Here is a 13351-nt window from a genome sequence, read left to right on the forward strand (position 1 = left end):
TTTGTTTATTTTACAAATGGATGCTAATTTGTCAACTCTTTGTTGTAACAATTTATTTAACTCACTCGTTTTCATTTGTAAATAAAAAACACTACAGGCAATTTTACATTGTTTGGCTTGACGCTAATGTTTCAGAGCTCACTCGAGCTTGCAACATTTACTACAAAGTTCACTATTTTGAGTCGTGTGTAAATCCTATTAAACTTAAATGCACCATAAGGTTCCCAAAATCTTTTTTTTTTTTGCGAGCTTGTAAATTCCTACTGCACTTAAAAGCACCACAGTGTTCTGTGACTTACGAAATCCATCTAAAATTATTATCATTATCTAAATAAATATTTATCACACACATTTGAAGAAAAACACATGTTAATAAATTCATAGTCATTTTCAAAAGAAAAAAAACAACAACAAAAAAAGTCACGCAATGACCTTGATTGATTTTGTGGGCGTGGACGTGCGCGTGGCCGTTTTGGATGCTGTATTCAGGTGTTAAGCAGTTTGTGAAGTTAGCTAACTCTACAGGTAAGGAAAACGTCACGAATGCGAACAAATGTTGTTGGTCAGTGGGATTAATTTTGGCCTATCTTTAGCGGGTCACCTCTGACTCTACTTCCCCTAAACGTTATCTCACTGCTGGCTGCAAACGAGGCGCTGGCACCAAACCAGGCCGCTACCGTTAGCAGTTAGCCATTAGCAGTTAGCCGTTAGCCTTTGGCCAACGTCCACGTGTTCCAGCCGTTAAGCATCCAACAAAAAAATTCACCGAGTAAACGTCGATTATCTGTTGTGACTGACTGTGGAAGGACTTTTGAGTTTTGAAAACGATAAAACATACATATTACACAGACACTAGACTGATTGTCACAGCTCAGGCAAGTGTTTTTTAGATAAACTAACGTGCATTTTAAATGGATGGTGGTGGCTTCTGTATTTACGAATTTGATTGTTCTGTTTTGGTTTTAAGTTGTAATACAATTGTTTGTCTCATTAGGTTCATATAGCAAATTCTCCTTCGTTTAAGAAAATATGTTACACAGTTGATGTTGAACTGCAGTTACACTTAAAAAGAGAATTACAGTGTCAATCAAATGGCAAAATCTGACAGAAAAAAAACAATTTACTGAAATCGTGACGCTCTCTTATTTGGTTTTCAATTTGTAGATGAATTCTGTAGTATGTACATTTTACAAAATATGATGAAATTGTTGAAATTTAAATCTGACGAGGTCTTAACTAGAATCCTGTAATACATAGGTGAAACTATATTTTAATATCTGTTGCTGAAAATGCAAACTTTCATAAGCAGATATGCCTTTGACAGCTATTTTTGCTATGTTAACTATTACATAACATTAAATTCGTTAACCTTTATTCAGCCCTCATTTTCCACTTTAAATTACAGGGTGAAGGAACTCAACTGGTCCCTATTTTTAATTTGTTTGTTGGTATCATTGAGCTGTAGTTCAGGCATTTCTGATGTAGTTTTACATTTTTATGTCCAATTATGTTTAATGTCAGTGTTGTTTCTGTTTCAGTGTGCATTGAACAGGATGTCGGACAGCGAGTCTGTCAAGAAAATGTTGCGGTCAGTACTTCTGTCCAGCAAGGGCGGTGTGTCTTTAAACAGCCTCCACTCAGAGTACCGTTCACTGTGCGGAGAGAGCATCCCGCTAAATAAGCTGGGCTACTCAAACCTTGGGGACTTTCTTAAAAGTATCCCCTCTGTGGTGCGGATGGAGTACCGCATGGGCGAGGTGAGGGCTCCTTTTGTTATTTGCACTGAAGTCAGCGACTTTTTCATGGCACAGTCTTTTAAGACCCTACACTGATCTGGTTAACATCTGTCCTGAGTGATCCAATCAAATTGCTGAAAGGTCTTGAAACACCTAATGCATCCTTAGTACATCCACAGATTCCATCACAAAAACCACATTTAGGAGTGGTTTGGGGATGCATGTGGCCACATTTGTGAGCCTGCAAATCCATACTCGTGACTGATTAGATATCACACCTCAGCAGATATCTGATGATTCACTTGTTCCTCCTGACTCTTTTCTTTTCTCTCTGTACCTGTCCCATACATTTAAACATCTAACAGACATGATTATATATGTGACAGGCAGACACTGTCATTTGATATTTAAATACACAGTGATCACATGTGGGCACAGGAGATGCATTTTAATGTCAAGTGTGAACCGTCAAACTGAACGCTGTCCACATGTTAAAAGTGTAATGATGACTCTGCTCTGTAGATGATATGCTTCGCAGGGGTGTCTGAAGAGACGGCCAGCATTGCAGAGCTGGTGGCCAGACAGAAGAGCTCCAAGAAATCTGGCCGCTCCCAAGTTGTCAACTGCAGGATGAGATTCAAACCCTCCAACCCGTACATGCTCAACAGTAGGAGACACTTGTTACAAATGCATTTAAGGAATACGAACACTTTTAGTTTATTTTTAAATTGGTCTGTAGGGTTTTTTATTTGGGATACAAGGAGACTTAAAGCACCGTGCGAGTTATAATTGTGGTGTTGAAGGCAGTCATTATAGCATTGCTAAAACAATAAAAACAATAAAACTCATAGGACTTTTCCACAGTACTGTGTAATTCTTCAGAACCTGTTTCCTCATCCTTTGTCAAACCTTACTGTTTAATATTCCACCTCCATTTTTCTTAAAAAGTAACCTGACGTTATCTCTCTCTTTCTATACATACAGTGAGACCTAGGTCCTCCCTCCGCCAGCCGTCAGCTGCTGGTGCCTCTTACCGGCCAGCAAACCGTTCTTGGTCTTATGGAGGCTTCAGCGCTGGAGGAGACTACAGGTAGAAATTGCATTACAGATGAAAAAAAACGTTTCGCCACAAATCTGGAGTGTTGTGATTGTGTTCGCATTTTTCGAGAGTGCACGCTATGGACAATTGTATGATTTATAATTTCATTTTAGCACATTTTAATTGCCTTATAAATGAAGAAGAAAAACACTTTCCTTGTGTTGTATCCAAACATCAGGCAGCTGGACCAAAGGTTAAGTGCCATCACACCTGTTGAACGCAGACAACCAGCTGCTCAACCTGCCGTGAAACAGTGTGTCCAGCCTTACAGGTGAACAAACCAAAGTTACCATACCATGCAAAGACAAGTATTTCTGATGGACATTCTTGCTTGTTTTAAAGGAATTACATTACTTACATTACTTACATTACTTGTGTCTTGAACTTCACTACGGTGATTTGTATTGGAAGCCTGTTTCTATAAAAGCGCAATATGCTCTAAAGCCATGGTTCTCCAACTGGTACATGTAGAAGAACAGGACCACTAGTGGAAACTTGCATACGAGGATGATGAGAGAGCTAATTATTGTATTGGTAATAACTCTGCCTCCGTCTGTCAAAAGTCCCTAGCCGACTTTGCTCGACATATATACACCACTGTATTTTAACGTTGGTTATGATTGTGTTTACTTGGGAGAGCTCATTTTTTTCTCAGGTGGTACTTTTGAGAACCACTGCTCTAAAGTGTGTTGTTTTACAGAAGGGAGAACAGCTCAGAAAATGGCCTGAAGCCTCAAGGTATGTCGCCTTTCTCTTGATTTGTTTCCTGAAGTTTTTCCCAATATGGGTACTAAAATAAGATGATATAATTGTAAGAACCATTTTTATGTGTGGTGTGTGTTGGACACAAATCGTCCACTAGGTGTCAGTGTTGTGATGGGGCGGTCACATGGATCTTACTTAGCTAGGAACCTTCAGACAGGTAACCGGTGTTGCTAGTCAGAGGAGCACTGCTTTCGAACGCAGCGATGCGCTGGCTCATGTTAATGTAAATGTTTGAAAACAAATGGGCACTAATTGATTCTTGCATGAGGGGAGAAATAAACCAACATAAAGCTGTAGAGGACAAAGTTGGACTCTAAACACTATGGGGGCGGTGTAAAGTTGCAACTAACGTGTCAGCTAAGACATTAGTTATTGTTTACTATTTGTTATAAACCAGTATAGTAGCCCCTCAGTGGCCATAACAATATTTCTACTAATTCAATTTGGATATATTTTGTGAATAATCAGAAAGAATTAATTAATTAATTAATTATCCTCAACACTGATGCAGAAGATCAGTTCTTCTCCTGCAGCGCCCAACCTTGCAAAGTCTGTGTTTTCCTTTTTAGGTTAACTAGCACTGATGCAGTAATAATTAGTTGCCTGGATTTATTATTTCATGTCATGCTGTTGTTTTGTCAGTCTGTGGTGGTAATCATGTGAATTTGCTTGGAACCAGAATTGGGAGGCTGCTCAAAAAAATAACTGCTGGAAAAGCAAATGATCAACTCTGTTTCAGATTATAACAATAATACATTCACACAGAAACATTGTACAGATATTTATTTTAGTTTAAAGTGCCTTGTCTACCCAGTGTATGAGATTTAAAATGTTTCACTGCTTTCTACCTTCCCCTCCATTGTTCAGATAACTCCTCACGAGCCTCCACACCCAACCAATCCCAGGTATGTTGCAATGACTCCACAGCCTAGGAAGTACGTGTTGCAGATACCATTCCAAGACACCATTGAATTATATCATATGGCAATTAATAAGGAGAAAATGTCTTTGAAATATTAATTCTGTGTCTGAAGCACGTCAGCAATGTTGCAGTTAACATTTTCTGACAGGTCTGTTAATGAGTTTTCATCCTTGTGTCCTTGTTCGTTCATGCTTTATTTTTGTTATTCATTAAAAAAAATGTTTACACCAAAATGCCGTACATTGTACAGCATGCTTGCAGTCATGAATTGTGAATTCTTTCCACACAGTCTGGTCTGTATGACAAGGATCTTGTGCAGAGCAGAATAACTAAGCTTCTAGGAAAGTTCTGCTGTGGAGTGTGGTTGTCAAAAGTACCAGAGGTCTACAGTGCTATGTTCAATCAGAAGCTCCACCCTCAAGCGATTGTAGACCTGGAAAAGTGGACACACATTTGCATGGTGAGACTGTAACACAACAGCATGCTTGTCGTTGATGTCATTATGTATGTATGCCTTTGAATCAAATGCAAACATGTAGAAATCTGTTGTTCAATTAATTTTTTTCCTCTTTGAAATGGTTCCATGTACAGTGTATTTATCATTTCATTTATTAGAAATTGGTTACATTTATTTTTTATTGTATTGGGTATGCAACAATTAGTCAACACAAATCAATGACAAACATAGTTGCCAACAAAGTTAAAACATCTTTTTTCAACTGGAGCCAAACAACATGCTGTTTTACAGAGTTAGTCATCGCACTCTTTACCCATCTCCTCTGAGACTGACACATGGACAATGGTTGTGTGTTTGATGACAGTTGTGTGTGATCCTTCCATGTGCCACTTTTCAGATGCTTAGATGTTGTGATTGTCTGCTCAGGGGGACAGTTGAGCTTCTTTGTGTCCTCCATTGTCATAATGAACAACATACCTACTAGTGTCTTATTTTGATGAGCAAAGAGGGCATGGATTCCGGCCAAGTTGTGCTCACAGCACCGTCTGCTTGACATTTGGTAGTTACTTTATTCTGATGGTTTTCTAATTGTATATTTTGAACTTCAGTGGGTTAATAGTTAATTGTTGAAATAATGACTACTCCACTATCAAAATAGTCGATTTTATCTATCAGGAATCATCAATTATTCAACAATTTCTTTTTGCTTCTTTCCCCCATCTGGCCCTAGGTGGAACAGTCATCCTGCAACAACCGAGCTGAACGACTGCTCTTCCCTCCTCTGCCCCAAAAGCCCCCAATTGTGCCGAGAACAAGGATCAGCAACTCCTGTCCAACATCACCCACTAATTCATGTGCCGGCACCACAAGAAGTTCTTCATCGCCATCAACACCTGAAGAAGCCGTTACCCCTCGTTTCCCTGTCCTTAAACCTCGGGTTTCCCCCAGATTTCCCTTGGCTAAGCCCACTTTTGTTTTTCCACCACAGCCAGTTTCTGCCTCTCAAGTTAGGCAGTTTTCCTCTGTGACGCTGCGAAGCCCTGTCCGCAACCCAGCTCTTTCTCCCCAACTGCCCTCACCTTTAACTCCTCCTGTGAGAGGATGTAAAGATAATGCTAACTTGACTTCAACTGCCCAGAAAATGTTTCTCCCTTTTGCCCAACCACAGTCTTCCCCTTCAACAGCCAATTCCACTGAACTTGCATCCTCCCACCCTCAACCAGATGTTGATGTTTTACACCTTTTGAAAGTTACATTTTCCCCTTCCTCTGGTTCTTCCCCAGTCTCAAAATCTTCTGCTGACACCTTGTCAACTGAGGTGCGCCAGAAAATAAAGGAGCTGCTGTCCAAATGCAGCCAAGGATTGTGGGCACATGCTTTGCCTAAACTGTTCATGGAGACATACAAGATGCCATTTCCTGAATACATTCTGGACAACTTGTCTCTTTTGTTGGACATGTGCTCTGTGGAGTACTCCGTGACCCATGACAAGAAGAAGGTGAGTGAATGAGCAGGGCACAAGTTTGAGTAACAGTACAATTAGTCACCTTGAACGATAACGCCAACTCCTGTGGGTTCTCCTGCTTAATATTTTTGTTAATGTGTCTTTTACTGTATATCCCTTTTGGTTAGGCCATCTTGTATAACAGAACAGACATGGAAGCCACAGATAGCCAAGAAATCGGAAATCATCCCCTACCTTCTGGTCTCGAGGTCCTGAGCCCTATGATTCCTCTCCGCCTGGTTCCTCCCTCAGAGCAGTATCCCTCTGTGCTAGTTACGGATGCCAAGAGCAGCAATACTGTTACTATAAGGTATCTTATATCTCATCTCTATGCTTAGCATTGACACTGATGCCTAAAATAGTATTTTCACCATGTAACTCACAGTTATCTTATCAAGTTTTAGTAGTATAAAGAATAGTCCGTGTGCCCCTATTGTGTCAGATTCTCACATCTATGTTTAAAATAATATAAATAGTGCAAATCATGTGAATTTAAAATATCTAACTCTTTGTTTCTACAGACAAGCGAATATTTTATAAAAGGAAATTACTGTTTTTGATGCCTGCTGTATAGCTTGAAAAAGGCTGAAAAATGTTGCCTCATATGTGGGATATTTGCCAGGTATGTGGGTGAGAACTACTCCAATGCTCAGGAGGCCATGGAGGACGCAATGCGATCGTTCTACAGCCAAGGCTCCGCCAACCAGCCTGTATCTAACCCAGTCATTGGTCAGCTGGTAGCAGTCAGAGGAGAGGATGGAGATGAGCTGGCCAGAGCCCAGGTCATGGAACTTACGGCCCTCAATAAAGTCAAGGTAATTTGTTCTATTGGGTCACTCACTCATCGTCTACTGCTTTAAACTCCACATGAGGGTCGCAGGGGAGCTGGAGCCAATCTCGGCTGATATAGGGCAAAAGGCAGGGTGCACTCTGGACAGTTTGATTGGGTCAGCCAATTTTCTGAAAGTCTTCTGCAGGCCATCAAAGCTATTACTAATCAACAGTCATGGTGTCCTGAAAATGCGAGAAAACATTAAAACACAGCCTAAAATATTATTATTTAAATAATTTGAGGATGAGCATTAAAGAGTTCAACCTTTTTAGAGCTTAATTACAAATATATATATATCTAATAACCTCCCCACAGCCTAGCTGCAGTATCCTCATGTCCCACCAGGGGGCCATGGCCCACCAGGGCTCCAGACTTAACTTTTTACATTGGTTGCACTGGTGCGCCTAACTTTTTTTTTTTAGGTTCACCAGCAGAAAATGTAGGTGCACCCACATTTTTCATTGCGTCGCCTTTAACAATTAGGTGACGCAATTAATAATGTGAATGATTTTTTTAACAACAATAAGGTGTAGAGAAATGCTTTTCTTTATTTTCGGCCCAATTATATACAAAGAAAAATAAAGTGTTTAAAGTGCTGATATTGAACATTCAAACCATAAACCATAACCATGTTTTCACCCGAGCAGCGTCCGGTGCACCCATGCGACCTAGAATTTTTTTTTTTTGTCACACTATTAAATATTTTGGTTGCATATGCCAAATTGGTCACACCCTGGTGCCCTGCCCACAGTTGGGGAATCACTGTATTCAGTGATTGTAATTGTTTCAATCTTCAAAATGTGTTGATGCTCAAAAGCTTAATTAAATCGGTTGTGGTTAAAAATCACAATTGAAGTTATAGGAGTAATTCTTTGGCACATCATAGTCACTTTAGTTGTAGCTTGGCTTATGAAGATCTTTGTTGGCGGAAGATGTCTTGTAGTAACAGTATGTGTCAGTGTGTCTGCAGCAAATGTGCTTTCTTTTGTCTGTCAGGTGTACCATGTGGACTATGGATTTTCTGTGGAGACAAGTTTGACTAATCTGATGGCGCTGCACCAGGATTTCCTCTCTCTGCCCTTCCAGGCTACTAATGTTAGACTTGCAGGTATGTGCAAGATCATGTAATGAGTTAACACCTTTATCTGTTACTCATCTGATGTTGATGAAAGCCCAAAAGATATCACAGCAAAGTTTTCTTCGAGGGACAAGACCTTTAAAATTGCCAATACCATTTAAGTAAAGCCCAATTTATACTTCTGCGTAAAGTGCTCTGCGTAGGCTACGTAGAGACTCTGCGTCGACGCAGAACCTGTCGAAGAGCCTCTGTGTCGTCTCCGGGTGCACAAAATATTTTTTAAGTGTCCGTCACTCCGTCAAGGGACAACGGAGACGGCAAGAGCTGCGATTGGTCCTCAGGACAGGCTGAGCGAAGCTGCTCTGTGCCGGCTCTCAGTGCGCTCCGGGCGTCCTGACAGAGGCGGAGCTGATCCCCGCTGATAACGCCGCTGCCGAACTATAAATACGTCATATCTTAACACACACAGCACATGTTTAGACCCTAAATGGCCAATTTCTCGCCTCAAATTATCTTAAAACTGCGTTCCGTCACACAGAAAAGTGAGAAACGGCCACTGTTTCAACAACAATAGTCTTTTTCTCTCTTTCTTTCTCGGACGCCATTGCTCACTGTAGCCAGAAGCACAACAACCTTGCGCAGCGACCCCTACTGATCGGGCGGGAAATTGCAGCGAGTGTCCGTCACCACGACGCAGAAGTATAAATGCTCGAGGCGTCTCTGTGGTGACGCAGACGGATAACGCATACGCAGTCGGAGAAGTATAATGTGGCCTTAAGACTTTATCAACATGACTGAATCTCTCACTTCCATTTGTTTTGTTCTTCAGGTTTAGAGACTTTCAGCTCACATGCCATGGTCCTGTCCTCTCTGGAAAAGTTGGCAGTTGGAAAGATCCTGCTGATTGAGACCTTAGAGCCATGTCAACAGATGGAGATGCCAGTGGCGGTGTTGTACGACACTTCACAGGATGATGACATCAACATTAACTCCACCTGCCTCAGGTCGCTGCAGGATAAAACCATGGACAACCCTCTGACTGTAAGTTTGAGTTAATCACGTGTCTTGGGCTGCAGAGCGAGAGGGCAAAGTGTTTATCTTCCAGTTAGATAGTGGTCTATTGGGTAGGATAACTTAAGATAACAAACTTAATGTGAAGGCTAAAGTATAAGAAAAGGAAAGGAGCATCTTATGACCCACAATTCCACGCAAATTCATGTTCACAACAAAAACAAAGCAATAACCTTTTTTTTTTTGAGCCCCCTGATTTTGAGTCCTTCAGTATTTGGACTCTTCATTTGTAATTGAAGCATTTCTTTTCTGTTGCCTGTAGGTAAACGTCACCTACCAGGATGTGTGCGTCACAAATGTGTGTGCAGATGGCAGTATCTGCTGCCAGCTGCCCTGCAGAGGGACAGCAAGGCTCAACAAATTGCTGAAGGAAACGGAGGCCTTCTTCATCTCACAGGTAGACGAGAGTACAAAAATGCCTCACTTCGCTCTACCACATTTGTTTCACTCTGTTGGAGAACAATACAAGTTCACTCTGATTGTGTACAGAGTTGTCACAGTCTAGTTTTCTGGTGTCTCAGTGGGTTCCTTGAAGCAGAGAGATGCTGTTACTTTTCAGGAGTTTAATATTACAGATAGGACACAACTTTACCTGCAGTTTGCTTTTGTGATTGGTGCTTCTAGATGACATCTGAGTCCCTGGTGTCCAGACCTTTCAGTGGCAAGTTCTGTCTCGCCCGTTACAAAGAAAAGTGGTCCAGAGCTGAGGTAAGATCAGAAAGTGTTTGTGTTGTTTAATCATATGATTTACTTCCATTTATTTGGTGTCCACTTGTGTTGTTCCTGTTGTTTACAGATCACCAACATGTACAATAACAGAGTAATGGAGATCCTCTTCATTGACTTGGGTATCCTCGCAACAGTGGAAGTGACTGATCTCAGAGAGATCCCCCCTCCTTTACTCAAAAACTTTGCCATCATCCCACCACAGGTCAGATGTTTTTATGTAATGTGTTATGTTGGAGTAGCAGCAAAGCACTGCAACAGACTTTGCTTCTGAAGATGCTAATGGAGTACGGTGTCTGATCTCCTCAGGCTATCAAATGTCGTCTGGCTGACCTCAAAGCTCCAGAGGGAGACTGGAGCCCAGAGGCTCTTCTGTGGTTGAAGGAGGCTGTGCTTGGCTCTGAAGTCTGCAGAATGAAGGTTGCAAACTGTGAAGCACATGGCTACGTAAAACTAACTCTAAAACACAAACTAAGGCCTTGTTAAAAGACTGATAGAAAGGAATGTTTACAGGCTGTAGCTTTAATTGCTGAGGTTATGTTATGGGGCTTTTTCATGATGCACTTCTAGCATGACTCAACTTTTTTTGCCATCAGGAATAGTACCTTGTACCTGGTACTTTTTTTTTGGTATCTGCTCTAGCGAGCTGAACCAATACTAATTAGCGTCTTCACTGTAGTTTAACCTCTAGGTCTGTCTGATTTTGCATGTCTTTCTCTGACTTTGTACACAATTTTAGATCTCAAAACTAGAAGAGCACAAAGGCGACAGGCTGGTCTACATGTACCTCTTTGTCGGTGCTAATGGCCAAGACCTGGACAACAGCATCAACCATCAGCTGGCTCGTTCAGAGTTGTTGCTGAAAGTTACAGTGCAGAACAGCAACCCAGTCAACAGCAGTAACGGCAATATGGACACAGGTAATGTTAGACAAAGACTTTGTACCTTTTTTAAGTACTACATCATGTGTTTGTAGTGTGGTTTCAAGCAAATTCACTTAAAAAAAAACCTTCAGCTTCAGGAAGTTTTTCATGCACCTGTTTTTTTTTTTTCTGATTGCAAAGGTCTCAGTTCCCTAGTAGAGAAGGTGACTCTGTGCAGCTCTGTCCTGAACATTGGTGATGAGGCTTTGATGCAGCCTGGTCTCAGAGTAAGAGAAGCATTTCTCCCAGATGCGACTGCCAAAAATGGGAAGCAGCCACTTCCATTACCTCCCCTACTGGAGCTCCCCCAGGTGTGTGGAGAGAGAAAATCCTTTTTTCTAGGAATTGACTCGGCGTGTAAAGCTCATACAGTGTATTATGGCACAGTACAGTACAGTAGCAGCGATTCACTTATAACGTGTTACTTGATCTTAAAAGGGTACCACCAAAAACTACACCTCCTTTCTTAATATATGCCTCTTTCTCCTCCTCTCAGCCTGGTCAGAATATGGATGTGTTTGTGCCAGTGGCCTGTCACCCCAGTCACTTTGTGCTGCAGCCATGGCAGGACCTGCATAGGCTGACGGTGTTGTTGGGTGAGATGATCCTCTATTATAACCAGATGTCCAAGACCGACGTGACCATGAACGTTCAGAGAGGAGACATCTGTGCTGCCAAAATAGACAAGAAGTAGGTCATTTAATGTTTCCACTCCATGAAAATCTAATGTGCAGTTCATACTGTACAAACATTCCTAAAATACTGGTAAGAGTATGTGGTGATGTCTTGGTAAGTTGTTTTACTGACCACTATCGGTACTTCAGAGACCTCTTGTCTTACGTTTGATGGCTCAATCCACCTCTACATAGCTGGCAGCGGGCTCAGGTGAAGGGGATTCTGGCCAATGGGTTCGTGTCTGTGTACGACCTCGACCACGGCAAACATGAGCTGGTCCGCAGTAACCTCCTCAGGCCCCTGATAGAAGAGTTCAGGCAGTTGCCCTTCCAGGCCATTCCTGCTCAACTGGCAGGTAAGTTGGACTCGGACAGTATTTCTGTGACCACACCGGTCTTATGGTATTAAATTAGTATTTTACTTTGTTAAGAATAATGCCGCAAACTGATGTTTTCAATGTGAATACATTTCTCGACAAGCATTTTCTACTTCATTGCTAACTTTCTCAACACTTACATCAGGCGTGTCCAAAGTCCTGCCCACGGTCAGATTTTGTACGGTCCACAGCTTCAATTTTATAATGTATTATTTATGACCCTGGGACGGAGTCAAACAGAAAATCTGCCCAGGTTATGTCATCCCAAATCGCGGACGGATTTGGATGAAATTTTCAGGAAATGGGACCAGGAACAGGTGATTCAATTTTGGCCGTGATCCGTAGGTGCTATCACCATTTTCATCGTTGCTGTCTGCGCTTTTTACTTATGATATTTGTGATATTTTCACTCCTGTGTTACTTGTTTTATATAACAGTGTATTTGTATGTAACTTTTAGTGATACAAAAAAAGGTCTGAAGGGACCATTGGCCCCCAGGAATCTTCACATTATCAAATCTGGCCCTTGGTAAAAGAAGTTTGGACAGCTCTGACTTACACATAAGTGCATTAAAATAGCTACTTTGCTCAAAACTGAGTCTCACTCATCATGTTTCCATGCACAGTTAAGTTTATTTAGTAGATCATTAAACGAGCATTAGTGAGGATTTGATCTCGATTTGATTTTTTTGCATCAAGAAAACATCATGACTGAGATTCGATAAGGCATAGTGTGGTCTTACAACAGATAACCTTGACTCTGCAAACCAGTTTTTCTCCTCCCTCGTCCTGCAGGTGTGTCTCAGTACCAGTGGTCAGAAGAAACCTCCATGTTGTTCAGGAACCACGTTGAAAGGCGACCACTGGTAGCCCAGGTGGAGAGTGTGCAAGAGGTGTCGGAAGTTAAAGGTGAGCCGTGGGAGCGCCGACTGACGGTGTATCTTGTGGACACGACACTGGAGGACAAGGACCTTTGGATCCACACCATCATGGCCGACATCGGCAGCAAGCTGTCCTCAGATGCCTAGAGTTTCTTTTTTAAACGGTGGGAAATGAATCACAAAGCGGACTCTGGACCATAAAAGTAAACCTTTTATTTTGAACACTTTTGGGTGGTTTTCTTAAAAAATCTTCATATGTTCACTATCTGCTGAATCTCTGTCCAAATCACGTTGTGGAAAAAGATTG

At 41.6% G+C, this 13351-nt stretch overlaps 1 protein-coding gene across 1 annotated transcript; it reads left to right on the plus strand.

Annotated features, from left to right (window-relative positions):
• Positions 1-1553: 1553 nt before the first annotated feature.
• Positions 1554-13191, plus strand: tdrd7a (tudor domain containing 7 a; the record flags this gene model as incomplete). The annotated part of the gene is made up of 21 exons (XM_083905678.1): positions 1554-1757; positions 2259-2403; positions 2721-2826; positions 3014-3106; positions 3536-3573; positions 4468-4505; positions 4812-4982; positions 5710-6477; positions 6612-6793; positions 7106-7298; positions 8312-8423; positions 9223-9434; positions 9727-9861; positions 10089-10172; positions 10261-10395; positions 10500-10610; positions 10930-11110; positions 11255-11424; positions 11610-11803; positions 11983-12143; positions 12959-13191. 21 exons carry the CDS (start codon positions 1554-1556, stop codon positions 13189-13191), a joined length of 3666 nt encoding a protein of 1221 aa, XP_083761804.1.
• Between the last annotated feature and the right edge of the window lie 160 nt (positions 13192-13351).

This window comes from Microchirus variegatus, assembly GCF_963457635.1.
Source record: "Microchirus variegatus genome assembly, chromosome: 19".
Taxonomy (NCBI): Eukaryota; Metazoa; Chordata; class Actinopteri; order Pleuronectiformes; family Soleidae; genus Microchirus; species Microchirus variegatus.